This window comes from Balaenoptera borealis (assembly GCF_965194805.1).
Source record: "Balaenoptera borealis genome assembly, chromosome: 18".
Classification (NCBI taxonomy): Eukaryota; Metazoa; Chordata; class Mammalia; order Artiodactyla; family Balaenopteridae; genus Balaenoptera; species Balaenoptera borealis.
This window is the reverse complement of record NC_138877.1, coordinates 16,878,255-16,905,028: the sequence shown is the minus strand read 5'-3', so window position 1 is coordinate 16,905,028 and position 26,774 is coordinate 16,878,255. Positions and strand designations below refer to the sequence as shown.

Genomic DNA, 26,774 nt, shown 5'->3' with positions numbered 1-26,774 from the left:
TGAAATGCACAATCGGCCCTGTGTGGGCGGGGTGACCGCACGCTTCCTCAGGAGCCAATAGAGAAGAGGAACAACGAAGCGCTTCCCGAGTTCGGGGGTCGGCGGAAGATGGCGGCCGCCGAAAGGGGTTGGTGCTTGCGCGAGTTATTGAGGTGAGGAGCGGGTGGTGTGGGCTCGCAGGCGTTTTCCGTACCGCAGTGGTACTTGTCCTCCCAGTACGACTAATGTTTGAGAGGAAGGGCTTTCCTTGTCACGAATCTAAGCTATTTTCTCAAGGCCAGTGACCGTTTCCTCTCCCTTTGGGGTCTTCTAGATAGACAAAGAGGCTGCGTTAAAGACTCAGTTTACCGCGTTTTCTTTCCCTGCCCCACTGCTGGCTGAGGGCTCGAGTTTCCCTCCCGGCTTTAGCTTCTTCTGTCGCTTATTCGCACTCCTATTAGTCTGTCATAAATTATTCGCGTTCATTCCTCATTTTCCTTTACGGTTGAGGCACGAATCATTTTCCAATCTATCACGCTCTTTTTGGTGAAGAAGAAACCGGGTCTTCCTTTTTCTTATCTTAGTTTGTCTTCTTTCACTCACCAGAACTGTCATTGTTAGCATATGTCATTTAAATGTCAAGTTTATGTTGAATCCTCTTCTTGATTTTACATTGATTTCTTTTCTGATTGATGTAAGAATAGTTATGTAAAATATTTATACCTTTGTCTTCATTGCATAGGTAATACGTTGTTTCTTGTAGAAAAGTTAGGAAATAAATGAGCAAAACAGAAGTCTCCAGGAATGCTACCATTCAGAGATAACTATTGTTAACATTTTGGTGAAAAAACTCCCAGACCTTTTTTCCACATTTGTTGTTGTAATACTAATGTATTTTACATGTGTTGACTTGCGCTAGTAAAACAGGAGACCTAGTATATTCTACCTACACAGCTCTTTTAACACCTACATATTTTTGTTCAGGTTGAAATTTTATCATTAATACGATAGCATCCTGAATGGCAGTGTATATGTATTCTCTCCAAAATTCAGGTATTATTTCTTCTTCATTATTGCCCCCTCTACTTCAAATTCTGTAATGATTATTTAAATCATTGGAACAGGAAAGTCTATTTTCAGTGCGTTCATATTCTTCCCTGCCATTTGAAATATCCCGAACTCCCTGCTTTGCACATAATAATGACTAAATAAAAGTTTGCTGAATGGAATGATTCACTGTTGATTACAGTTATCTTTTTAAAGTCTTGTGTTTAAATATGATTAAATATTTAATGGCACACATTTTAGTTATATGTAAACAAATTCTAAAATGGGTAATTTTGATGTGCAAGTACTGTAGGATGTTTAATAAATTTCTTTATAGAACCTGTATGTGTATCTTTGAAACTAACAGACTCAAAACAAAGGACTGGTTCAACTTTAGTCATTAATATGATTGTTTTTCTGATTTTCAGTTGAATAGTTCAGTTTGAAAATCCTATCATATTTATTTTCCCACTTAAGTCATTTGAAGGAAATGTCATAAAAGTCTTTGGATTCTGTGAGTCAGCTACATTTTAAATTAAACAGACTTTTTGTCTTGTCCTGGGAAAGCTAACTATCCAAGATAATATGGCTTTTATGAACTGATATATTCCAAACATTAAGTGGCCAATCTTACCACTTCTGTCAAACTCTCTTTATCCTTTACAGCAGTGGTTCTTAAAGTGTGGTCCATAGACCACCTGCAAATCCCCAAGACCCTTTCAGTGGGTCCTCAAGGTCAAAATTATTTTTATAATAATGTTGGGATAACGTTTGCCTCTTAAATTTTGTTGACATTTGCACTGATAGTGCAAAAGTAATGGTGAATAAAACTGCTACTTAGCACAAATCAAGGCAGTGACATCAAACTGTACTAGTAGTCATTGTGTTTCACCTCCATGCACTTGCTAAAGCCAGTTTTTCTGAAGAATGTCCTTGATGAAGCAGTAAAAATTATTAACTTTCTTAAATCTCAACCTTTGAGTACATATCTTTTTAATATTCTAAATGACAAAATGGGGGGAACACATAAAGCACTTCAACATACCGAAGTAAAATGGTTATCTCAAGGAAAACCTCTTGTATGATTGTCTACATTGCAAGTTGAATTAGACACCTACTTTTTACAGGACACAGTTTTTATTTGAAAGACCGACTGACAGACAAACTGACTTGGGTATTTAGTAGATATTTTCTTGAAACTGAATGATTGACCCTATCACTTCAAAGAAAACAAGTGACTGGGAATTCTCTGGCAGTCCAGTGGTTAGAACTCTGCACATGCACTGCAGGGGGCACAGGTTCGATCCCTGGTCGGGGATCCCTGAAGCTGTGTGTGCAGCCAAAAAACAAAAAACAAAACAGAAACAAAGAAAACAAGTGACAGAATTTGTTGCTAATGATAAAGTTTGAGTTCAAGTGAAAGTTAGAATTTTGGGAAACTTGTATCTGCCATTCTGACCTTGACCATTTTCCAGTACTTAAAAGATTTTTTCTGATGAGATTGGTAGTAATCTTAACAAATGTGATTTTGGGGTATTGTATAAAGAAATGTGTCAACATTTGGAAACTCTCCATAACTCATGAACCAGTATTGCCCAAATAAGTCACAATGTTACAAAATCACATATACAGAAAAGTTCCATTCAAAGGGCAAGATAAACCAATAGATTTCAGTGTAACAGCATGGAAAGGGCATTGATAGGGTTTCAGATTCCATGTTGCAATTGACTTAAGAAATTGCCACTTGTCTAATTTGGTATAGTATTACAGAAAAATATTCGTAGCCAGAATAGACCATTTAAAGGCCATTTAAAAATACTCCTCTCTTTTCCTGCTACATATGTGAGTGAGCCTGGGTTTTCTTCATATACTTGAACCAGGACAACATATCATTACAGATTGAATGCAGAAGCACATACGAGAAGCCACTATCTTCTGTTAAGCCAGACATCAAAAACAGTGACACCCTCCTTACTACTTTTTTTAGTTTAGAAAACATAAGTTTTTTAAAATAAAAATATGTTTATGTTATATAATGGATTTATTTCTTTAATGGATTCATAATTTTTAAAAAGCTTCTCAGTTTTAATGTCTAATATGTTAAATATTGGTAGATATAATCAGTGTAACAGTGGTTCTCAGTCAGAGGTGATTTTGCCCCTGCAGGACATTTGGCAGTGTCCCAAGGTGTTTTTGGTTGTCCTGGCTGGGAGGATACTCCTGGCACCCAGTGCGTCAAGACCAGGGATGCAGTTAAACCTTCTGTAATGCACACAACAAAGAATTATCTGGCCCGAAATGTCAGTAGCGCTGTGGTTGAGAGACCTGATGTAAACAAAAACTGTACGGGGTCCTCAGCAGTTTTTTTAAGAGTATAAAGGTGTCCTGAGACCAAATCATCAAGTAATGGACTTGTTCACAATAGGAAATCCCACATGAGAAATTTATTTCAAAACTAAATATCAATAAAATATTTATTCCTCTAAAGAATTTGTATGTTTTCTACTTAGGGACAATGAAAATGATGTAACTACACAGAATATCCCCCTATTTGGTTTGGTCACTGAGCAGCCCAGAACCCAATCTGCTGTTCACTACTGTGGACAAGTTGAGAACCTGCATCTCTGTGCCCTCCACCCCCGTCTCCGCTCCCCTCCCCACGCCCCAACATACTTTAACCGTATACATTCCCTGGTCTTGACTTTTCATTATTTAAGTTTTAGTATTTTATTGTTTTTATGTCTTATAGGCCCCTCAAATCCTTTATAAAGGGTAGGCAGGGTATTAAAAAAAATTGTTAGGTACCAGCTACATTAGCCAACCCTATGAGAAAACCATACCTTGAGAAAACAATTTAACATAATTTAAGATACATCTGAGGAGAAACTAACACACCGTTGTAAAGCAATTATACTCCAATAAAGATGTTTAAAAAAAAAAATTCTCACACACATGAAGTACTGTTTCATAAGGTTGTGAGAAAGCCAAGGTAACGGTTTCTATTATTAAAAGTTTTGCACTTCGGTATGACACATTTGTCATATTGAAACACCCCCCCCCCCCCAAAAAAAAGAGACATCTGAGGATGTAATAAAATTTTGCATTCAGTCAACAAATGTTTTTTGACTGCCTTCTCAGCCAGGTATGACGCTAGGCATTGGGATATGGTGGTGAACAGGGCTGGGTCCTTTGCAGAGCCTCAGTCGACCTGGCAGTAACAGGGAACCTTGCAGCAGTGACTGTGGGAGTGAATCTGCCTACATGCAGGAAGTAGAACAGTCGTGGATGTTTGGCATCTCATTCAGAGGCACACGGGAAGACAGTGGTTTCAGGGTCATGTAAACAGATCAGATGCAAAACTCAGAACTGAACTGGAAAAATCTAAGCTCCATTCCCCTTCCCTCAAAAATTGTTCTACTTGGGAGTTCCCTGGCCGTCCAGTGGTTAAGACTCCGAGCTTCCACTGCAGGGGTACGGGTTCGATCCCTGGTTGGGGAACTAAGATCCCGCAAGCTGCATGGCAAGGCCAAAAAAAAAAAAAAAGAAAAAAATTCTGCTTGAGGCAAAGTGAGATAATAAAGATGATTTAGTGTCTCACCAAACTTTTAACTATGGAATATTGACTATGGAATATTTCTTTGGGTTACATATTGTCATTTTGAGGGTCAGATGCCTTTCCCAGTCATATCTTGTTTAGGTTAATAATTAAATTTATTTTAATCCCTTAACACATATACTGAGTTAGGAGAAAGGTAGCTCAACATTGATTTTTACTGCTGATTAAAAAGAAAAAGTACATTGAATTGCCAGCGTGCTGTGGAATTAAAGGGGACCTGCACTTTTGACATTAGATATTTTGTAGCATTAGAATTTTAATAACTGAGTATTTTGTTAGACTCACAAGCTATAAAAATTTTCTTTGCTGCTAATATATAAAGCAGTTATGTGAAAGTAGACTTTAATTTGTAGCCTTTCTTTTTTTTAATGGGCATTATATCCATTTTCACCCCCCTTCCCCTCTCATTTCAGGTGTTTTTATTCATTATTCTTCCCTGGGCTAATTGTATGTGGAGTTTTATGTGTGTGTTTACTCATTGTCCTTTGGGGAATCAGACTGCTGCTACAGAGAAAGAAAAAGTCGGGCTCAGCTAGCAAAACTGGGAAAAATCAAACGGTGATTGCATTTTTCCATCCCTACTGCAACGCTGGCGGAGGAGGAGAAAGAGTGTTATGGTGTGCCTTAAGGGCTCTACAGAAAAAGTAGGTATGCATCTTTCTTAACAATTTGGTACATTGTTACTATTTTTGTAAAAAATCATCACCCAGAATGTATCTTTCTCTAGTTATAGCCAGGGATTCCTTTTTTAAACTATTCTTCAGTAAGGAAACACTGCTCATATGCCAACCTGTCTTACAAGATCCTACTGCATTTTACTTGATATGATAAACAGAAAGGGAAAGTATCTGCCCTTTTATGGCATAATTTAGTGGGGATAACTTGAGAGAGTATGTGGAGAAGAGATTAAATAATGAACAGAAATATACCAAGTACGGTGAAGCACTTTAAACCTGAATACTTTTAGTCAGTGGTGGCACACAGGAAATAATCTCTCTGAAAGCATCTATTTGATTCTGATTTTGATATCATTATCAGTTGGATAGTCTTAAGTAAGTTACCATGTTAGAAAGAATTTGGTGTTACACATCTTTTAATGTTCTAGGCTTCCTTCTCCCCACCCCTATCCCACAAGAAAAGAAAAGGCACAGCAAAATACAGGTTCCATTATTGTTTGATTATATGAGGAAAACTATTATCCTTCCATGGCGACCCTACTTCCTGGCACACGCCCTTCATTCAGTTTCAGAGTCTTCCCGTGTAATGCCCTTAGCTCTACATTTCTACATTCTTGGCCCTTCTGGGCTTCTAGCCACCGTCCCTGTGTATCCTCTGCCATCTCCCATAACTGCCTAAATCCAGAGAATTTTCTTAAATCCCAGCTTAATTCCCACCTCCTTGAAGCCTTCCTACTGTAGTCCATACTGATCTTTCCTTCTCGTAACACTGTGCATTAGCCTTGTCTCTAGATTACCCTTGAGGGCAGTGGTCAGGTTTCATGATATCTGTACTCATACTCCCCAGCAACCCCTGTTACTCCTCTACCTGACTGATGAGAAAAAAAATGCAAGTAATTAGTATGACGTGGAAGATACTTTTTCGTCTTGCTCCTGCCGCATTTTGCTTCTCCTCCCTGCCCACCCCTCACACACACTTAGCTCCAGCATCCTGACCTAGGAGCATCACGCCCTCTCAGGATTCCTTGCCTTTCCATCTAGTGTTCCCTTCTCTCTGAAATAACCTTTTTCTCCTTAGGTAATTCCTACAAGTCTTTCCTGACTCAGCATAAGCTACAGTACACTTTTCATTCCATCTCCCTATATTTGGGGAGTGGGGGAAGCGAGGAGGACCTGCTATGTATTCGGCTGGCCAAAAAGTTCATTCAGGTTTCTTTGTAACATCTTATGAAAACCCCAAACCAACTTTTTGGCCAACCAAGATCAAGCACTGTTCTAAGGGATTGAGTTTAAATGGTGAACAAGATAGATCAAGTCCCTCTTATGGACCTTAGATTTCAGTTGAGAGAGAGACAAGATAATAAACAGGGAAAATATCAAATGGTGAGAAGTGTTATATAAGAAATTCAAACAGGGTAATATGAGAGTGACTCCACCCTTCAGAGTGAGTAAATTAGGTACAGTCTCTGAGGAAACAGCACAACTAAATTCTGACCGACAAAAATAGCTGACATTTACTGAGCTTTTACTGTCTGCCAGGCGTGGTTTGAAGTGTTTCACGTGTGTTAGGTGACTCAGTCCTCGTTAACAGCCTAGCGAGGTGGTTACTGTTATCTCGTTTGACAGACAAGGGAACTGAGTTCCTAGAGCCCATGTTCTAAACGTATGCTCTCCTGCTCACTTTATGAAAAGACAGTGAGGGTGGGAAAAGAGAATTCAAAGCAGAGGGAGCAACTGCTGCACGTCCCCTCAGACTGGAAGGAGCCTGGCTTGTTCCGAGAAGGGAATCCAGTTCGGCTGAAGCCTGCTGAGCAAGTGAGAGTGTTGGGGGGCGGGGAGTTGCAGAGGGAGGCGGCGCCCAGTACGCAGGGCTTGAGCGAGCAAGGGGAGGAGTTTAGACTTTATTCCAAGTGCTGTGGAAAACCATATGAGTGTTTTAAACAGAGAGACGATATTCTGCTTATCTATTACTGCTTAATAAACCACCCCAAACTGAATGGCTTAAAACAAGAATTTATTATTATTTCTCAGAGTTTGGAAGTTGACAGGCCCTGTTTGGAATCCTTCACGCTCAAACTGTTGCAGTTAGGTGGCAGCTGGGGCTGGAGTTGTCGGAAGGCTTCTTCACTCACAGATCTGGTTCCTGGGCTGGGGTGACTGGGTCAGGCATCTCTGTCACCAAGCAGCCTCTCCGTGTGACTAGCTTGGGCTTGCACACAACATGGCGGTCTCAGGATAGCAGGACTTCTTACATGACAGCTGTCTCCCCTTAGAGTGAAGTAGAAGGTGCCAGTCTCTTAGAGCCTGGGTCCAGAAACTGGCACAATGTCACTTTTGCCATATTCTATTGGTAAAAGCAGTCAAGAGCCCACTGTTACTCCAGGGGAGGGGACATAGATCCACCTCTCAACTGGAAAAGTGTCAGAGATTTTGTGGCCATCTTTAAGCTGCCAGAGATGACCATCCTTTTTACATTTTAAAAGCCTCAATCTAGTTGCTGGGAGGGGGGCCAGGGAGGAGCGATTAGATGCTCAGCCTTTAGACATCACAGCATCCTGGGCTCTTCATCAGTACACAGCACATTATTTGTTTATATATCTGTTCTCTCCACTGGACTGAGCTCCTTGAGGATGAAGACTCTCCATCATCCCTTATTCTCTAGAACCTAGTAGCTCACACTAGATAGTTAATAAATGTTTTATATGACTCAGAGAATAATTATAAACACAGCCAGAGTGAGGCCAAAGTGTTAAAATCATAAGAATGTACTTTTCCATATTTCCATTATGATTATATCTAATTGTGATGCAGGCACAAGGTCTAGCTTTTAAAACCTTTGTGCATTTCTCAGATTAAAAACACTAATGCTTTAGGATTTATGATCCTATCTAAAGATACCTTTAGTGAATTTTAACTCTTGTTTATGAATATTTTATTAATATTTCATTACCATTATAATGCTGAGAAAGTTGTCAAAATTTTTGAATACTTCTTAAAAATGAAAATGTCTCATTTATAAATCAGTAATTTTGTTGATGTCTGCTGTATGCAAAACTCTTAGTGGAGGGAAAAGCAAAGAACTAGAAGTCTCCTTTGGAGGACTGACATTTTAGTTGTAGGGCAGTGGAAGACCCAGGAGAGAGTGGAGTCAGTAAAAAACAGTGGAAAACATTTTTTTAGTCTAAAAATAAGCTTCTTTATGATTGTGAGAAAATAATTATCTACAACGTTTTGCTTGATTTTAACCTAAACTAATGAAATTCTTAACTGTTACATTCTGTTTTAGGTATCCTGAAGCAGTTTATGTTGTTTATACTGGTGATGCTGATGTCAGTGGTCAACAGATACTGGAAGGTGCTTTCAGAAGATTTAACATCAGATTAACTTGCCCAGTGAAGTTTGTTTTATTAAGGAAGCGCTACCTTGTGGAAGATTCACTCTATCCTCATTTCACCCTGCTGGGCCAAAGTCTGGGATCCATTTTTCTTGGCTGGGAAGCTCTGATGCAGTGTGTTCCCGATGTTTACATCGATTCGATGGGCTACGCTTTCACTCTTCCTCTGTTTAAGTATTTAGGCGGTTGCCGAGTTGGAAGCTATGTTCATTATCCCACCATCAGCACTGACATGCTCTCTGTAGTGAAGAATCAAAATGTCGGATTTAACAATGCAGCCTTCATCACCAGGAATCCTTTTCTCAGCAAAGTAAAGCTTATCTACTACTATTTATTTGCTTTTATATATGGGCTTGCTGGTTCTTGCAGTGATGTCGTCATGGTCAATTCTTCTTGGACGCTAAACCATATCCTCTCACTGTGGAAGGTTGGGAATTGCACTAATATTGTTTATCCACCTTGTGATGTGCAGACGTTTCTGGACATTCCTTTACACAAGAAGAAGACAACCTCAGGACATTTACTGGTTTCGATTGGCCAGTTCAGGCCTGAAAAGAATCATCCTTTGCAGATCAGAGCCTTTGCTAAATTGCTGAATAAAAAGGAGGCTGAGTCACTTCCTCCACTTAAACTTGTCCTCATTGGAGGTTGTCGTAACCAAGATGATGAACTTAGGGTAAACCAACTGAGAAGGCTTTCTGAGGACCTAGGAGTTCAAGAAGACGTGGAATTTAAAATAAACATTCCATTTGATGAATTAAAGAATTACTTGTCTGAAGCAACAGTTGGTCTGCATACCATGTGGAACGAGCATTTTGGGATTGGTGAGTTTGTCCTGTAAACAACTTGTTTGGTGCCATGAGATATGCATTTTAGGTGATTTTGATAAAATGATAATATTCCGGAAGTTTTCAGCAAGTCCTCAGTCTCTTCCCCGAGTCCACCAAGTGTGCTTTCCTCATTTGAGACCCTGTAAAACATATAATCAATAACAATAGCTAATGTTTATTGACCACTCACTGTGTGGCGGTCACTCTCAAGGTCTTTACAAGTATTATCTGACTTAACTGTCTCTGGAACTTCACTTAATAGGTATTATGATTATTTCCATTTTATAAACTCAGACACAGAGAGGGTTTAGAACTTGCCTAAGTTCAGTCACACAGTAAGAGATAGAGCCCAGATTCCAATCCAGACAGCCTCTGCTCTTAACTACTGTATTTTCTCTCCCCACCTAACCCCGTCTATGTGCTGGTTCAGATTCCTGGGCCTCATGCTAATCCCACTGAGGAGCCAGATCAGAATTTCTGGGTGGGCCCAGGTGGAGGTGTTTTGGTAAAGCCCCTCAGGTGATTCTGTTGTGCATCAAAGGCCGAGAACCCCTGTCTCCAGGTAGGCTCCTCAGAAGAACCTTTTGGTTCTTTTATTGATTGTGTGCTCATTACTGCAATGGCCTCAGGTGTTCCGTTTGGACAGCCGTGTGAATGGTGGTGGCTTTCGCCCACAGAGTCCTCCAAGAGCAGAGGCAGTTGAGGGGCTGAGTTTCGAGCATGTGGGGTGGAATTGGCTGAGGGACGTGTGTGTGTCCAGCAGGCCTCATATGTGTGAGTCTGCAGTAAGGAGAGGGAGCTGGCCCAGGAATACAGACTGTGGAGTTGTCCAGGTGGGTACCGCAGCCCGGTGGGCATGGACGTGGGTGTGGACGGGATGGCCCAAGGGGAGTCTGTAGAGCAACAGGAGGCCCGCAGTGCAGAAGGCTGAAAACAGTGAGAGGCCACAGGTTGGCAGAAGGGTAGCCAGTGAAGGAGAAGGAAGAAAACCAGGCAGAGAGTCATGGAAGCCAAGGGAAGTGAGGGTTTAGGGAAGAAGGGAAAGGGCGACAGATTCCAGTGCTGCCCAGATGCTGGGCAAGACGAGGGCATGGTGGGCGACCTGGGCGAGAGCAGTGTCGCCGGAGGAGTGGGCGCGAGGGTCACTGGTGGGGGGTGAGTGGAGCGCTGAGCGCAGATGAGCCAGTGGAGCTGGTGAGTGCAGACCGCGCTGGCCCTGAGTTATCTGTGAAAGGAGGATGGAGAGACGCTATGGAGAGACGCTGGCCAGGGGAGGACTTGCGACCTGGAGGGGGGTGTGTGTGTGTGTGTGTGTGTGTGTGTGTGTGTGTGTGTGTGTGTGTGTGTGTGTGTGTGTGTGTGTGTGTGTGTGTGTGTGTGTGTGTGTGTGTGCGTGTGTGTGTGTGTGCGCGTGTGTGCGCGTGTGCGCGTGCGCGTGTGTGCGCGTGCGTGTGCGCGCGTGCGCGTGCGCGCGCGCGCGTGCGCGCGCACCCTCACGGAGACTTTGTGTTTACGAGTTTGAGCTAGCTTAAGTGCTGATAGGAAGGGGCCAGTAGAGAGGGAGAAGTGGAAGATTCTAGAGGGAGAGGGTAAAATTGATTAGGTCAGAGTCTCTAAGAAAGTACAGAGGAACGGTATCCAGCCTGGAACGGAATATTATGGTGTAATCCATATTTTTCAAATAAGAGTTCAAATTAAAGCATTAGCAGAAAATTCTGTAGAGATTTCGCCCGTGTTGAAGAAACAGTTGTTAATGATTTAACTTCTGTGCATCTAGGATGATATCAGCTCTGTACCATCCTTTGGAGAAGTAAGAAAACAGTAAACCAAATCATTTTCTGAAGGGCTTAGTTCTATCTAGAAACATGGTAAGAAAGGCTGGCTAGAATAATTTATATCCTCACCTACATCATTTGGCAGAAACTAATCAAAACTTTCATTTAGTTCAGCACTGCTATTGGGCGGCACACAGTTGTCTCAGATTTGCCAGAAATCCAGGCAGTAACAAAAGCACCAGCCTTACTTAGTGTGCCTCACGAAGATGGCTTACTTTTTTCCTGTTTTCTCCTAATGCTGTAATTTGAACATTTTGTTTTTGATATCTTTTTTTTCTTATTCAGGAACATTTTATATTTTCAAAGTATTTAGGAATTCTTTAATTAGAAAAATAAAGGCAGTGGGATTATCTTTCAGGTTCTAAAAGTACCCATGAATTAAATCACTCACATCCCCCTCTTAAAAAACACAACAAAACCTTAAATCACATTGCTGTTAAGTTTTCTTATAGTAAGAAATAAGACCAACCTGCACTAGAGTACAAAAACCTGAAATTCTAAAAAAAAAAAAAAAAACCCTGAAATGCTGAGCATGAAAATAATTTATTGATTAGACATCTGGTTTATTCAAGCATAAGGCCTACCAAAGATAGAATTAACACAGCTCATGGAATAGGAAAAAAACCCCATCCAGCACCTGCTTTGTCTCGGATTTCCTGGGGACAAAATGTATGCATTCTGTACTACAGCCTCACCCTAAAGCATCCACATGTGCTTGATATTAACTTGAACAGGATGTGAGAAACTTTCTGTACACTCCACTTGGCAAGCATCATTAGTGATGCAATTTTCAGAAACATTCTTAGGCACAAGAAATAGCACTGCCTGCAGTGAGAGTCTTTGACAAAGAAAAGATCATTAAATATAATCTTACAAATAGGAAGAAAAATATACACACTTTTGCCAATGGATTGCTTCACACATCAGGAAAAATGTCACAATCAGAGATTTTCTTTCGATGAGATTAAAACACCGATACTCAACTTTTAATGTTTTTGATATCTTTTTTACCCCTATTTATCTTTTAATATCCACTAGTTATCTACCATCTGGCTAATAACATTCTCTAGTCGTCTTTGTTTTATTATCTGCAGTATATTTACTTTTTATAGACTATTCTTCTGTCTGTTTTAGTAAAGACAAGTAGCATTATTATGAAGCTTTGATAACTAAAAAACTTTAAATTATTTTATTTTCACCAGGGAAGTTAAATGAGTGAATTTGTAGACATACATTTACTGAAATTGCCCATGAATCTTTTAAAATTTGTAAAGGGTTCTGCTCATCCTTGTTCTTATGAACACATTCAGAAACTTAAAAGACATGATTTCTGTTTCTCAGGAATTGTTGAGTGTATGGCAGCCGGCACGACTGTCCTTGCACACAATTCAGGGGGCCCGAAGCTCGACATTGTCGTTCCTCACCAAGGCGAGAGAACTGGGTTTCTGGCTGAAAGTGAAGAAGACTATGCTGAGACTATGGCCCATATTCTTTCCATGTCTGCAGAAAAGAGACTCCAAATCAGGAACAATGCTCGTGCATCCGTAAGCAGATTCTCCGATCAGGAGTTTGAAGTGACATTCCTAATGTCGGTGGAAAAATTATTTCAATAATTCCATACCTGTACAAACTAAAGATATTTTATATAAAATGGTTAGATACCTTCATATGTTAATATTTTTCTAAACTCATTCCCTATTGTAATAAAGTTAGTCTAAGCAAGGCCCTTAGCAGTATGTATATAACCAAGGTATTTATTTCAGTGGAACCAGGCAAAATTACCTAAATGGAAAAGGTAACCTTATATAGTTTAAATATAAAAATTTTAGAGTAGTGTTTGGTCTCAAATTCTGAAAAATATGGGTCTGAAAGAAAAAAATGAACAATCTTAATTTTGGTATAATCTGTGTTTTTAAAATCCTATTTATCAAATCACTTTACTTTAGAAATCAGGAAAGAGAATTTCCTTTTAGAAAAAAGGAAATATTGGGGAAAAAATGGGTGATTGATAACTGATTAGTACTTCAGAATTATTTTGACATTTTTGGAACACAGAAAAATTCTGGTACGTTTAAATTCAAGCAGTATTGTGGATAAAATTTTTGAATCTATCTAATGATCCTCTTAAAAGAACAAAAACTTTAAGCAGACTTAATCATGTTCTAAAAGCATGTAGTCAAAAGACAGGCTCACTGTGATTGCTCTATGTGTGTGCGTGGGCATGTAGAGACCAGGGTACTGCCAGTAATCCTATCCATTAACTAGGTATTTGTGAAAATAGTTTTGTGTTTAGTGCCGTCAGTACATTTTTATGGACCTCTCATTATCCCTTAACATTTTCACATCCCAGAGGCTGTAAGTCAGCTTTTTGAAGTCATTCAAGAGGTCTGAGTCAGAACATCGCGGTAAGTTGTTTTTCTGATATTGAAGATATAATATTTGGATCCATCCACATGGTCTCTGTAATCAGCATCATGCATTGTAAGATAGTGAGGTGGCATTTTGAAAAGAGCACTGGACTAGCAGGTGGAAAAGCTGGACCTGACCTCAGCTTCATCATTTACAAACATCTGACCTTTTGACACTAGAGCTGTTCTCTAATCTTTCTGAGTGTCACCTTCTTTCTCTGTAACCTGGAGATGGTAATGGCTGTCCTCACTGCCTTTCATAGTTGTAATGAAAACAGGGAACACAGAAAGTATGTGAAAGTACTTTGAAAATTATAAAAGTTACTTTAAAGGTAACAATATATAGTAAATGTCTTCTAGAATCCTATCTTTATCAGTGCATTACAATCCTATGTAGATTCTTGTTACTAAGCCAGTAACTAGGAATCAGTATAATTTAACAGGACTCCTATCCTGAATAACTAGCATGGAAAAGTGAATATATATATATGCAGATATGGCTGTTGAGACTATAACTTTTGGCATTTTCTGCATACATAATCAGTTCCTTCTAGTTCAGTAAATTGACCTCCTCCACAGTCTGATACACCTTTGTGTTAGGGGCATGTGAAAGAGGTACATTTTTCCTTTCCAGTCTCCTCTCGTCCATTCATCAATCCAACCAGCTTCGTTATCTGCTTCCAGTTACGTTATTGATTCGTCTGCAGGCCATCTTCTGTCATCAGATCAAAAAGCACCAAAACAAAGTCCCAGGATGTTCTGACACACCAGAGTAGCTTTGTGTTGGAGAGTATTCAATTTAGAAAAGAAAAACTGGTGGAAATTGGAGCTGGAAGGAGCCCTACAAATTCTCTAGTCCAATTTTCTCTTATTTTCAACTTTACAGACAGGAACAATTTAAAGAACTTTGATTCTGTCAGTATCACAAAGTTGTTTAATGACAAAATCAGGATTACCACCCGGGGGTCCTGACCCCCAGCCCGGTGCTTTTCCTTATCTTATAGCTAGTCTTTGAGGTAAGATTCACTACCATTGCCCACTCAGCCTACCCACCTACCCAAAGAAAATCATGGGACTGAAGATGAAGAGATTGAAATAGACAGAGCAAAAGTAGAGGATATTGGAAAGGAAGAAAGGATTCTGAAATTCCACAAAACGTGTTTTAAGCTAATTTCTTCAAAATGATTTTCATTTATCACAAACCTATCATTAGAAAATTTGCATATATGTTTCCTTTCAGTGTTCCTAATGCGGTGTTAAATGTTTGTTTGTTTCTGAATACTTGATACCACGAAGAATGTCAAAGCAATATGTCAGCTACTGTCTGCCTGGAGAAATTGAGTGACTATTAATTCCTGTAAGACGCTGCTTTTGAGTGGTCCAAACATGCTGTTTTGAACCTACAGCAGTGGTGATTCACATTCTTATTTCCAGTTGTGCATAACAAACTACATGTTACATGTTCTTTGTATAGTAATTATTTGTATCTAAATATGATTTAGATTTAATAGGTACAAAGTCTATATCTAAATAAGATCTAAAGAAGTGGTTTTATTATCTTAGATGCTTTTCCCAGTTCAGTGCCTTTATACCCCTCATGTAGTCTCCCAATTCTGAATTATTATCTACTGCTAATATTCCCAAGCTCCACATGCCAAGAATTTTTTTTAAAGAAAGAAAAAAAGTTTTTAAAGGCAAAACAAAACTGTTTTGCCTCTTGTACCCAAGAATAGGTTGTCAGGTTTAATAGATTTTTTTAAATGAATTCAGACATATAAAATACTACAGAGCTTCATACACTTTAATAATTTTCAGGGTATTTTACAAAGTCATATTCCAGACAAAATTATGAGATAGGGGCCAGTGTGATTATCAGTGCTTTCAGAATATTTGTGTATTTAATTATGTAAATGTACCCTAGAGTCCAGAACTATGATATGAATAAATAAATGAAGGTGTGTCTGCTAAATGTGTCAATGGGTACAATGAAAAAGTTACTTCTCACACTACTATATATAAAATAGATAACTAATAAGAACCTACTGTATAGCACAAGGAACTCGAGTATACTCAATACTCTGTAGTGACCTGTATGGGAAAAGAATCTAAAAAAGAGTGGATATATGTATATGTATAACTGATTCACTTTGCTGTACAGCAGAAACTAACACAACATTGTAAATCAACTATACTCCAATAAAAATTTAAAAAGTTACTTCCATTAAACCACAACAAGAAGCTATGCAAATTACTAGAATCAAATTATGCCCATGTGATTTGCCCTACCTCACCCACTATTCCTCTTTCCCCACCCTAATTAAGGCCACCCTTGGCTTTGGAGAAGCATCAGTTCCAATACTCTAGTGCTATGTGCTAATTTGGATCATGCATAACTGTTACAAGACACTTAGAAGGGAGGTTAAGTGTTGATAACACTTCTTGGTACTATTTAAAGAATGATCAAGTTGATTGATATCATACATAGTTACCAAAATGCATGATTTTTCTAACAAAATTTATTCTAAAGACATATGCAGGTCTGATCAGTAGTTTCAATTTAACACATGTAGCCAAGCCTAAAACCAGAGTAAAGCAATCAGAACTGGGCCTCAAGAACATGATTAAGGTAACGGTGTGTGTAAGATAGGTAAGGTGAATTGGGCTGGAGCAGGTTGAAAAACCTTGCAGATATGCATACTTATCACATTGAATACTTCCTAATTTACAGCAAAGAACTCAAAATCTTAGAATGAATGATAAGGGTGGGTGGCTGTTACCTAAAGGAGATTTTAGCCAAGCATCTTGTTATTGGAGCAAACCTGATATGTTTATTCTTAAACACTGACCTTAAACATTCCTTTTCTTTTTTTTTTCCTGTATACAATTGATCTTTGGGATTTTTCAGGAACCATGTTTCATTTTCCATGCTTTCAGGTACTGTTTAGAATGAGAATGATACCAGCAGATTCAGTGTCTGAACCAGGTAATGTCCTGAAAGTAAATTAAACATGTATATACTGACCACTAAAAGAGCTGTAGAATTAAAGATGCTTCAATCCCTCAGGGTCATGTGTTACCTAGTTTGAAACTAACATAATGGTGAGAAATTGTTAAATATTCTTAGCCTCATGATGTGACCATACTGAGCCCTAAAAGAGTAGAATGTACTCTATACACCAAGTTGGAAGAACAGCCCCTCAGACATCACCAGGAAAATAAATAAAGATATAAAAGACTGGACACATCCCAGTTAGGGAAATCTTGATACTTACTTACATTCTCCACATTTAATATTATACCAAATGTAAATGCTAAGCAGACCTTAGGAATAATTTGACCAACCACTCCTCATCTTTGTTTACTTGGTTCAGCAATGCATCAATGTGCCAATTTAGTTTTATTTTCATTATAGACCAGATATTTCAGGCCAAATTCTACCACTTAGATATAACCACTCTTGTCCTTCATAACAGCAGGTACAACAAATCAACAAATATCTACTAAGCTCTAGGCACATGTTCAACACTGGGATTGTTATAATTAATACAAAAAGTTTAAGTCTAGTTTCCTGCCTCAAAGAGCTTACAGTCTTAATGAGGAAATTGTATTAGTATTTACTTACTCAATTAAGAAACATTTCTAGCATGGTGCTAAGCACTATATATAAAAAGATCATCATAAGAAACAAAGACCAGATATAGTCCCTGCCTTCCAGAAGTTTATAATCTATACATTTGAAACTATTAGAAAATAATTCAATGAAACAATAAAATTATTATTTGGTACATAATTGACATGCCTTATTCCTCTCCTTGCTCAATTACCTTACTCCTGTAAGTGTCAACATCAGCTTCAGAAAAGCATGTTCAATATACCTTAAGAAATTTCAAAGTCATGGTTTTATAAAACGACAGATTCATTATTTTAAATTAATGAGTTTGTATATTAGTTTTCTATCACTAGTTACAAATGACCACAAACTTAGTTAAAACAACAAAAATTTATTATCTTACAGTTCCATAGGTCAGAAATCTAAAGTGGATTTCACTAGGCTAAAACCAAGGCGTTGGCAGAGCTGCATTCCTTTGGCAGGCCTTAGGGGTGAATCCGTTTCCCTGCCTTTCCCAGCTTCTAGAGGCTGCCTGCATTCCTTGGCTTGTGGCCCCTTCCTCCATCTTCAAAGGCAGCAGCATCAAGCTGAATCCCTCTCAGCTGCCACCTCTCTGGTTCTCTCCTTTCCCTCCCTCCTCCACTTTCAAAGACTCTTGTGCTTACGTTGAGCCCACCTGAATAATCCAAGATAACCTCCCTATTTTAAGGTCAGCTGATTAGCAACCTTAATTCCATCTGCAACCTTAATTCCCCTCTGCCAGGTAAAAATATATTCACATCTTTGGGTGCATGTGGGGTGAGGGGAGCCACATAACTCTGCCAACCACATATATTATCTGAAAGATTTCTTAGCGTAAAAATATTAATTTCTACATTCAGAAGTTAGTCCTGTTGTCTAAATTGAGAAGAAAACTAATAAAGCCTTGGGATTACTGGAAAACCCTTACAATAAATGTATATTTATGACTGTTCCCGAAGAGATGCTGTAATAGATACTAACTTGTTACTTAAGAAAAAGTTCAATAATCACACTTGTATATTTTGACTGGTGGTTGATGTTCCTGGGTCTTCATCAACAATACAAATTTTGTCATCAGATGGAGTAAAAATACTCTCCAAACCTTCATTTAATTCTGCATATTTCTGTATGCCTATCCCCTCTCTTTCTTTTCAGCATCGTTAGAGGAACTGGAAACCTCTTCCCTTTTTTCTGCCTCTTTGGAAGTAGAGAGTTTTTCCAGGGATTCTACTACTTCATTTCTCAACTCATCTTCAGATTCTTCAAAATTTCTGAAATAATAAGCAGTAAAAATCAACTTTGGGATATCAAAAACACGAATGAATACGTGTGAAAATTAGTGTCCCTTCTCATGCCCCACCCCTACTTGACCAGTTTGAAAGTTGCTTTTTCACCCAGGTAATAAATTGTTTATCAGATCAGTCTGGTTTCTCTAAGGATGATAAACAACCAATGTTGGGAGAATCAGTATTCTGTTTAGCTGGATTTGTGTTCAATAACCTTTATTATATTTATTAATATCCATCTACTCTTAGTTTAAAAGAAGAGGAGGGAAGAGAAAAAAAGAAACAAATAATAAAACGGCTGCCATATATTGAGCCCTTCCTATGTGCCAGTCACTGCCCTGGAGCACTTTACACATACTATATTTCATCTACTAATAACAGCACTTGAGGTGGACATTATCATCATCGATTTATAAAGAAGCTGGGCTCAGGTTTTAAATTAGTGCCCAAGATCTCACAGCTCTTAATTAGTAGGACCAGGAATTAAAATTGTGTCTAAGGCTGCAACACTGATGCTTTTAGAAAAGAAGAAGGGAAGAGACCAAGAAAACTATCTCAAAGATCACGGATATTTAAGGGGCAAAGGAAAGAAACCTAGGAGGAGCTGGTAGGAACCAAGAGTGTTTGTCATGGAAGCCAAGGGAGCAGAGAATTTCCAGAGGGAGCAGTCACATAAGATGAGGACTGAGAAATGATCATCGGACTTGGCAGTTTCAAGGTAATAGATGACCTCTGCAGGAATATTTCAGAGTTGTCTGCAGCCGGAGCCATCATGTAGTGGATCAAGAAAGCAATGGGAGGTTTAAAAAAGTGATGGCAAGGAGCTAAAACTCCTCTGAGGGGAGCCCTGCTCTGAAAGGACAGTATTATCTCAAGAACAAGGCAATGGTTAAGGGCAATGGTTTTTCTTTTGGTGTTTTTCAAGATGGGAGAGATTGGGCATGTTTATAAGCTGAGAGGAAGTAAGTAATAGAGTTGAAAATACAGGAGAAAGGTAGATTAATTGATAGTAACATGGTCACTGAGGAAAGGCTGGGACTTAGAGCACCTGTGTAAGGAGGAGCTTTCAACGGGAAAGGAGACTGCTTTCCTCTGAGAAGGAAGATAGGGAGGGAGAAGGAGTCAAGAACGCATGTGTAAAAGATTCATGGATCTACACAACAGAGGTAATTCCAGCTACAAAACACCCCCTCTGTGAAGTAGAAGGCAGGGCACGTGATGAGAGCAAGGTGGATGGGGGTGAGTGTGCACGACTGAGGGTTTGGAGGGAAGCTGACCAGGCATAGGATTGCTAGGTATCACAGAGGACTCTGCTAAAATTGGACATCATCAATTCGGGGTGGACCAGTAATTATAGCTCCCATGTGTTAAGCTGCCATTACTCAGGTGTGTGCTTACACAAAATTTGCCTTTGTCTCCATTCCTCTACAACTTAATAATATGTCCATGTGAATTTCTTTGCATTGATCCTGCTTGATTATTCTTTTATTTCCCAGATATCATGATTCGTGGCTTTCAATAATTACAAAAAGTTCACAGCTGTAATTGCTTTGAATATTGCTTTTCATTTATTCTCTTCTTCTGGAATTCCTTTTAGATATACATTGCACCTTCATGCCTCTTAACACTTCTTTCACATTTTCGATCATATTTTTCCCCTCAGATCTATCTTCTAGTTACTAATTCCTTCATTAACTCTATCTATTCTGTTTTTAAACTGCTGAATTTTAATTTCTATTGGAAGATTTTTTTCACGTTCAGAAGTTCTGTTGGTTGATTATCAAATCTTCCTGTTCTTTTTTGATAGACCTGCTTTTTTCTCATGTTTTCTTATTTTGATGAAATAATTTTAAATATACAATAGTAATTATTGTACAAATATTAAATACTCATAATATTATCTGAAGTTGTTTATGACCTAATTTAGCTATTTGTTGTGTTTGCTGTCTCTCATAGTGGATTTAATCTTTAGTTGTGAGCTCATCTTCAGCAGTGCTTTAGTGAGAAATTCACTGTAACCTGGATTGAGGCTGTATCTCTCCAGAGTGTTTTATATGTATTTCTTCTAGACATCCCAGAGTATTACAATCTCTTACTGCTAATTTTAATGTTAAGTTTTCAATGTACCTGTTTCTAGGCCATCCAAGTATTGTAAATTCAAACTCCAAATCTGAGTGAAGGCAAATCCATGGTTATAAATTTCTCAGGAAGTATTTTCCTCCCAGAGATTGAGCCAAGACAGACAAGCCACATTGCTGAGCTTTCTTCCTAGACCACCCTTGCACTGAAGAGCAGCTCTTCAAGGGTTCCATTTAGGAAGAATGGAGGGGAACCCAATGAAGAAAGCAAAAACCTGTCAGATATGTAGGAGATGCCAAGAGATAGGAAGGGAGGGAAGAAGATTTTAAAAACAAAACCAAAGAAACCCACAAAATACAAAAGAACCTCCAAAACAAAATGAGCCTGCAAACTAAAATTCCAAAACACAAGAATAAATCTAATGGTAAAAAAGGTGGGCAACAAAATTTTTTTTTTTAAGTTGGACCATGAACTAACTTGAGATGAAATTATTTTTATGGAGGCATTGGAAGAAATTTTCACATATTGGGGTATGGGGAAGTCATTCTGGCTTATACATGATTTGGCCTATACTTTATGGGACCTGGAACAGCCTGTCTTATGGCCAGTCAAACACACTTGTACATCTGCTTTAACCATTAAAGAGTGTCCACTCTGGGAGCTTCCCTGGTGGCACAGAGGTTAAGAATCTGCCTGCCAGTGCAGGGGACACAGGTTCGAGCCCTGGTCCGGGAAAATCCCACATGCCGTAAAGCAACTAAGCCCATGCACCACAACTACTGAGCCTGTGCTCTAGAACCCGGGAGCCACAACTACGGAAGCCCGCGCGCCTAGAGCCCGTGCTCCGCAACAAGAGAAGCCACCGCAATGAGAAGCCCGCGCACCACAACAAAGAGTAGCCCCCCTCGCTGCAACTAGAGAAAACCCGCACGCAGCAACAAAGACCCAACGCAGCCAAAAATAAATTTAAAAAAAAAGAGTGTCCACTCTGAAGATAGGGATAAATGATCCCTGTTCCTATGACACGAATGCTAATACTCCTTCAAAGATGAGGGTCCCTTCCCAGACACCAAGGTCATGCTGACTCGCTGTGTATGTGCTAATCTGTCTCTTTTGAAACCTTGAAGGAATGTACCCCTGTCATGTTTGATGTTTGTTCTTTGTTCTGACAAGATATAAAACTGTACTGAAAACCATGCTTCTCCAGAGGGCTTTCTTCTTCCGTGGTGGAGTCTACACTCCTGGTCTATAGTTCTCAGTTTTGCTTGAATAAAACTCTCTTCTATTCTTTATTATAGATTGTTTATAACTGGCATCGACAGAGGATTTTGATAAAACCCTTAAAGTAAGTATGCTCAACAAGAGAAATTAAAGCACAACATCCATTTTAAAATGTTTTTAAATTATGGGAAACAATTATGCAAGAATGAAACAAGAACATATAAATATAAGAACAAATAATTATAAATATTAGGAAATATGTAATCATTTAAGTTAAAAACCTAATAGATGATACCCAGAGAGAACTGGAAAACAGTATTCAAGAATTCACCTAGATTGAAACAAAGAATAAAAAATATGAAAGGGGACTTCCCTGGTGGTTCAGTGGGCAAGACTCCACACTCCCAAGGCAGGGGGGCCACGGGTCGGGGAACTAGATCCTGCATGCATGCCACAACTAAGAGTCTGCATGCCACAGTTAAGAACTGGCGCAGCCTAAATAAATAAATATATATTTTTAAAATATGAAAGTACAACTAGGTGTTATTGGGGACAGATTGAGAAGCTCTAGAATCTATCTAATTGGAGAGCCAAAATGGAGGGAATAAGAAAAGCGATATTTGGAGAAATAATAGGTAAAAAATTTCCAGAACTAAAGAAAGTCATGAGTTCTCAGAAGAAAGTGAACCAAGGAGGATAAAAGATAAATCCAGACTTAGAGATATCATAGCAAAACATAAGAATGAAAGAAGAAAAAGTAAGTTATGAAAGTACTAGGGAGAGAGTTAGCACATCTATAAAGGAAAAACAATTAGATGATAGCAGATTTCGCATCAGCAATAATAGAGACCAGGAGAAAAAGCAAGAAGGCTGAGAAAATTCTCCCCTCCCTTCCTTCCTCCCTCCCTCCCTCCCTTCCTTCCTTCCTTCTTCCATCCCTCCCTCCTTCCTCCCTCCCTCCCTCCTTTATTTGCTAGACAGGTTGATTCTAATGTTCCCATGGAAAAACAAACAAGTAAGAATAGACAGGAAAATTATGAAAAAGGAAAGCCCCCCCAAACAATAAAACATATTATAAACATGTTTATAATACAATAATTAGACTAGAAAGAATAGGAATTGGATACAAATACACATAAAAATGTTGTATATCATAAAAGTGGCACTTCAAATTGGTATCAAAAATAAAGATTTTCAATAAATGGTGTTGGAATAAGTAAGGAGTTATTTGGGGAAAAAATTAAGTTGGAGCCACACTTTGCAGTACAAGTAAAATTCAAGATGAACAAAATATTTAACTAAATAGAAAATTAAATCACAAAAGTACTAAAAAAATTCTGGTACATTTTTTATTAAATAATTGATAAATCTAAGTAGACAAAAGTAAGAGATTTCCTCATGGCACAAGTCACTATAAATACAATCAAAAAGCAAACAAAAAACTGGGGAAAATATTCTTGAAACATATTACAGCTGAAAGACTAATTTCCCTAAAATACAAAAAGTTCCCCAAATCAACACAATGTTAATAGCCTAAATTTTTTAAATGACTAAGGCTATAAATAAAACTGGTTCCCAAAGGAGGAAATAAAGATCGATCTTAAGCATATGGAAAGGCAACCTTACTCATAAAAGAAATGCTAATTAAAACAAACCTGAAATGTCATTTTTAAATCTATCAACTGTGCAATGATCTAAGTTTGGTAACACACTGAGCAAGGAAATGTACAAGGAAACAGGCACTTCCATACCCTGTCAGTGGAAGTGTTCATAGGTGTAACCTCTGTGAAGGGCAATTTGACACTATCCAATTACAAACGTACATACTCTTTGACACAACACTTTGCTGTTCTGGGAATTTAAACTCTCTATATACTACTGTTTGTATATTATGATAGGTACTCAAGATACACTGTTAAGTGATAAAAGGAAGTTGTGAGATAGTACCTACATTATGAAACTGTTTCCATAAAAAAGAAAAGGAATACACACATACCAAGATATACAGATTTGCTTACATTTTAATGGAATTTCTCAGGAGAAGTATGCACAAGAAGCAGATTGGATTGGTTGACTCTGGGGAGGGGAATTGTGTGGCAGAGGTAATGAGATAGCAGAAAGACTATGAAAAGAATGTACCTTTTGAATTTGGAACCATGTGAATATATTACCTATTTTAAAAGTAAATTATGGGGGGATGGGGGACAAAATAAAAAAAAAAAAAAAAAAAAAAAGTAAATTATAATAAAAATTTTAAACTTCAAAGGACTCCAAATTTTAGAACTAATAAGAGAGTTCAGTGAGGTTACAGGATACAACATCAATAGTGTTCCATACACTAGCGGTAGCCAAAATGTAGTAGGAGAAAAATGACCCCATTAATAATGGCAACAGCAACAAAAAAGTTAAGTGGTATCTATATCATGAAGAAAACTACAAAAATACTGAAGAATATTTTAAAAGGCATAAATAGATGGAGAGCTATTCTATATTCATGGATGTTAAGACTTATAATCACAAAGATGTGAATTCCCATAAATTAATCAACAAATGTAATCTCATTCTCATCAAAATCCCAACAAAGTTTTTCTTGACACTTTACAAGAGAATGCAAGGATGTATACGTTGAGTAAAAAGCAACAGCAAAGATAATTTTGAAGAAAATTATATGGAGACTAGAGGAAGTTGTGAGGACTAGCCATACCAGACATCAAAAGGTACAATAAAGCCATAGTAACTGACAGAATATCACTGATGCAGAAAGGGAAAGCAAAGCCATTGGAAAAGAATGGAGAACCCAGAGACAAACCCATGTATATAGGAAAACTTGGTCTCCTTAGCTGGGTCTTTGAGGCTATATTCTATGCCTCAACAACAGCACTTTAACTTTTTACCATTTTTACTATATCCCGTGCTTCATTTAGGCATCTAGGTATGACCTACTTACGTATCATCATCATCAGATCTTGGTTCTGGTTGTTCTTCATCTACTTCGATGTCAGAGGCCACTTCTACCTTCCCCTCATCTTCTTTAGGAAGCCATTGTTTTAATGGTCCCACTGTTAAATGACAGAAAGAGAGATTAAAGCATCCCAGCCTATACATCTCGAGAGGGACATATACCAAAAATCCTATATTGAACATCAACCACAATGGTAAAACCTTTGAATAATTTCCATTAAAACAGAGAATAGACAGGTGACAACTGACACCAACTATTCCGCATTGTACTGAAGGTAGTAGGCAACACAAGAGAAAGAAGTAAGAGGAATAAGGATCAGAGATGAGGAGACAAAATAATCCCACTTTGGGAGTAGATGCTTTGATTGTATAGAAAATTTAAGAAAATCTTGTAAAAACTTAAGACTTTCCAACATTATTGCACTACCCTCATTCTTCGCTGTTTTTATACACAGTATTCAGTTTATGGTTACGGTTAATCACTGATGTCTGCAAAGAAAACCCAAAGCACACACCCACAACTTTATCTTTTTTGGTGAGGGGAGGAAGGAGGTGAGGGGGTGAATTAATTGTTGTTATTTAAAATGTACTTTTTGGGAATTCCCTGGCGGTCCAGTGGTTAGGACTCCGTGCCTTCACTGCCAAGGGTGTGGGTTCAATCTCTGGTTGGGGAACTAAGACCCTGCAAGCCCCACGGCACAGCCAAAAAAAAAAAATCTTGACTCTTGTGATTTCAAATAAAGCCCACATACTATTAAATACTTTGCAAACATTAAAAAAAGAATGAGGTAAGCCAGACTTTTAAAAATTAAAATTTTTTTAAAAAATGTACTTTTTTTCTCTTGGGAAAAAAAATCAGAATGAAGATAGTACAATACTTAATTTCTTTATAGAAAGCAGCATCCCCTCAACAACTCTAAGATTCCAGTGATTATGAGATGCACATATTTTATACACCAATAGCAAAGAAAATGTTCCCAATAAAATGGCACGATGTTTTCTTAGCCCTTAGAATTTATATTTTATAAATATAAATTACTATAAGAACTCTTTTAGTCCTCCCTAAGCATACATTTTTAATCTTATATCACTCTTGTATATTCATAAAAGTGAAAATATAAGTGAAAAAAATTGGATAAGGTATAACTAAAATTCCTCACATTCACAGTATTACTCCTCTGAATTGTTATTTTTTTTAACATATCAATCAAATTTTTTTGGATCCCAATTCAAAGAGGCCATAATAAAACAATTCATGAGACAATCAAGGAATTCTGAATTACTTTTTGAGTCAATGATGTCTGAGGTTTTTTGTTTGTTTGTGGTAAAAGAAAAAATAACAAATTCACCCTCTTAACAATTTCCAAGTGTACAGTACAGTATTGTTAACTATATGCACATTGTTGTACAGCAGCTCTCTAGAACTTTTTCATCTTGCATGACTGAAACTCTACTCCCATTGAAAAACAACTCCCTATATCCCCCTCTCCCCAGCCCCTGGAAATCACCATTATACTTTCTAAGAATTTGACTCCTGTAAATACCTCACCTAAGTGGAATCTTGCAGTATTTCTCTTTCAAGACTGGCTTATTTCACTTAGCATAATGTCCTCAAGGTTCATCCATGTTATAGCTTGTGACAGGATTTCTTTCTTTTTTTTAACACTGAATAATAATCTATTGTATGTATATACCACATTTTCTTTATCCATTCATCCACTGATGAACATTTAGGTTGCTTCCACATCTTAGCTATTGTGAATAATGGTGCATTGAACATGGGTGCGCAAAAACATCTCTTTGAGATCTT

At 38.2% G+C, this 26,774-nt stretch overlaps 2 protein-coding genes across 7 annotated transcripts in view; one reads left to right on the top strand and one right to left on the bottom strand.

Moving 5' to 3' along the window:
• The first annotated feature begins 25 nt into the window (after nt 1–25).
• ALG11 (ALG11 alpha-1,2-mannosyltransferase) lies at nt 26–22,941 on the top strand. Of its 5 annotated transcripts, XM_082365485.1 has the most exons (6): nt 29–152; nt 5,056–5,286; nt 8,606–9,537; nt 12,720–12,922; nt 13,729–13,783; nt 18,953–21,978. In XM_082365485.1, exons 1-5 carry the CDS (start codon nt 109–111, stop codon nt 13,735–13,737), a joined length of 1,419 nt encoding a protein of 472 aa, XP_082221611.1. In that variant the 5' UTR covers nt 29–108; the 3' UTR covers nt 13,738–13,783; nt 18,953–21,978. The 5 variants fall into 5 exon arrangements, 4 of the variants coding, with proteins under 4 accessions (XP_082221612.1, XP_082221611.1, XP_082221610.1 ...); XM_082365484.1 differs by lacking the exon at nt 18,953–21,978 and having other exon boundaries at nt 13,729–16,849; XR_014236939.1 differs by having other exon boundaries at nt 31–152; nt 12,720–13,783.
• Nucleotides 17,772–26,774, bottom strand: part of NEK5 (NIMA related kinase 5) — a gene marked incomplete at its 3' end in the record, with an annotated part of 62,448 nt that continues 53,445 nt past the window's right edge. Inside the window, exons 23-24 of one of the 2 annotated variants that reach the window (XM_082365393.1) lie at nt 24,951–25,062; nt 17,772–18,688 (exon numbers count right to left, since the gene is read on the bottom strand). In XM_082365393.1, coding sequence (XP_082221519.1) covers nt 18,550–18,688; nt 24,951–25,062 — 251 coding nt within the window. Of the gene's footprint in view, nt 18,689–24,946; nt 25,063–26,774 lie in introns of those variants that run through there. The other variant, XM_082365394.1, reaches the window with a different exon arrangement.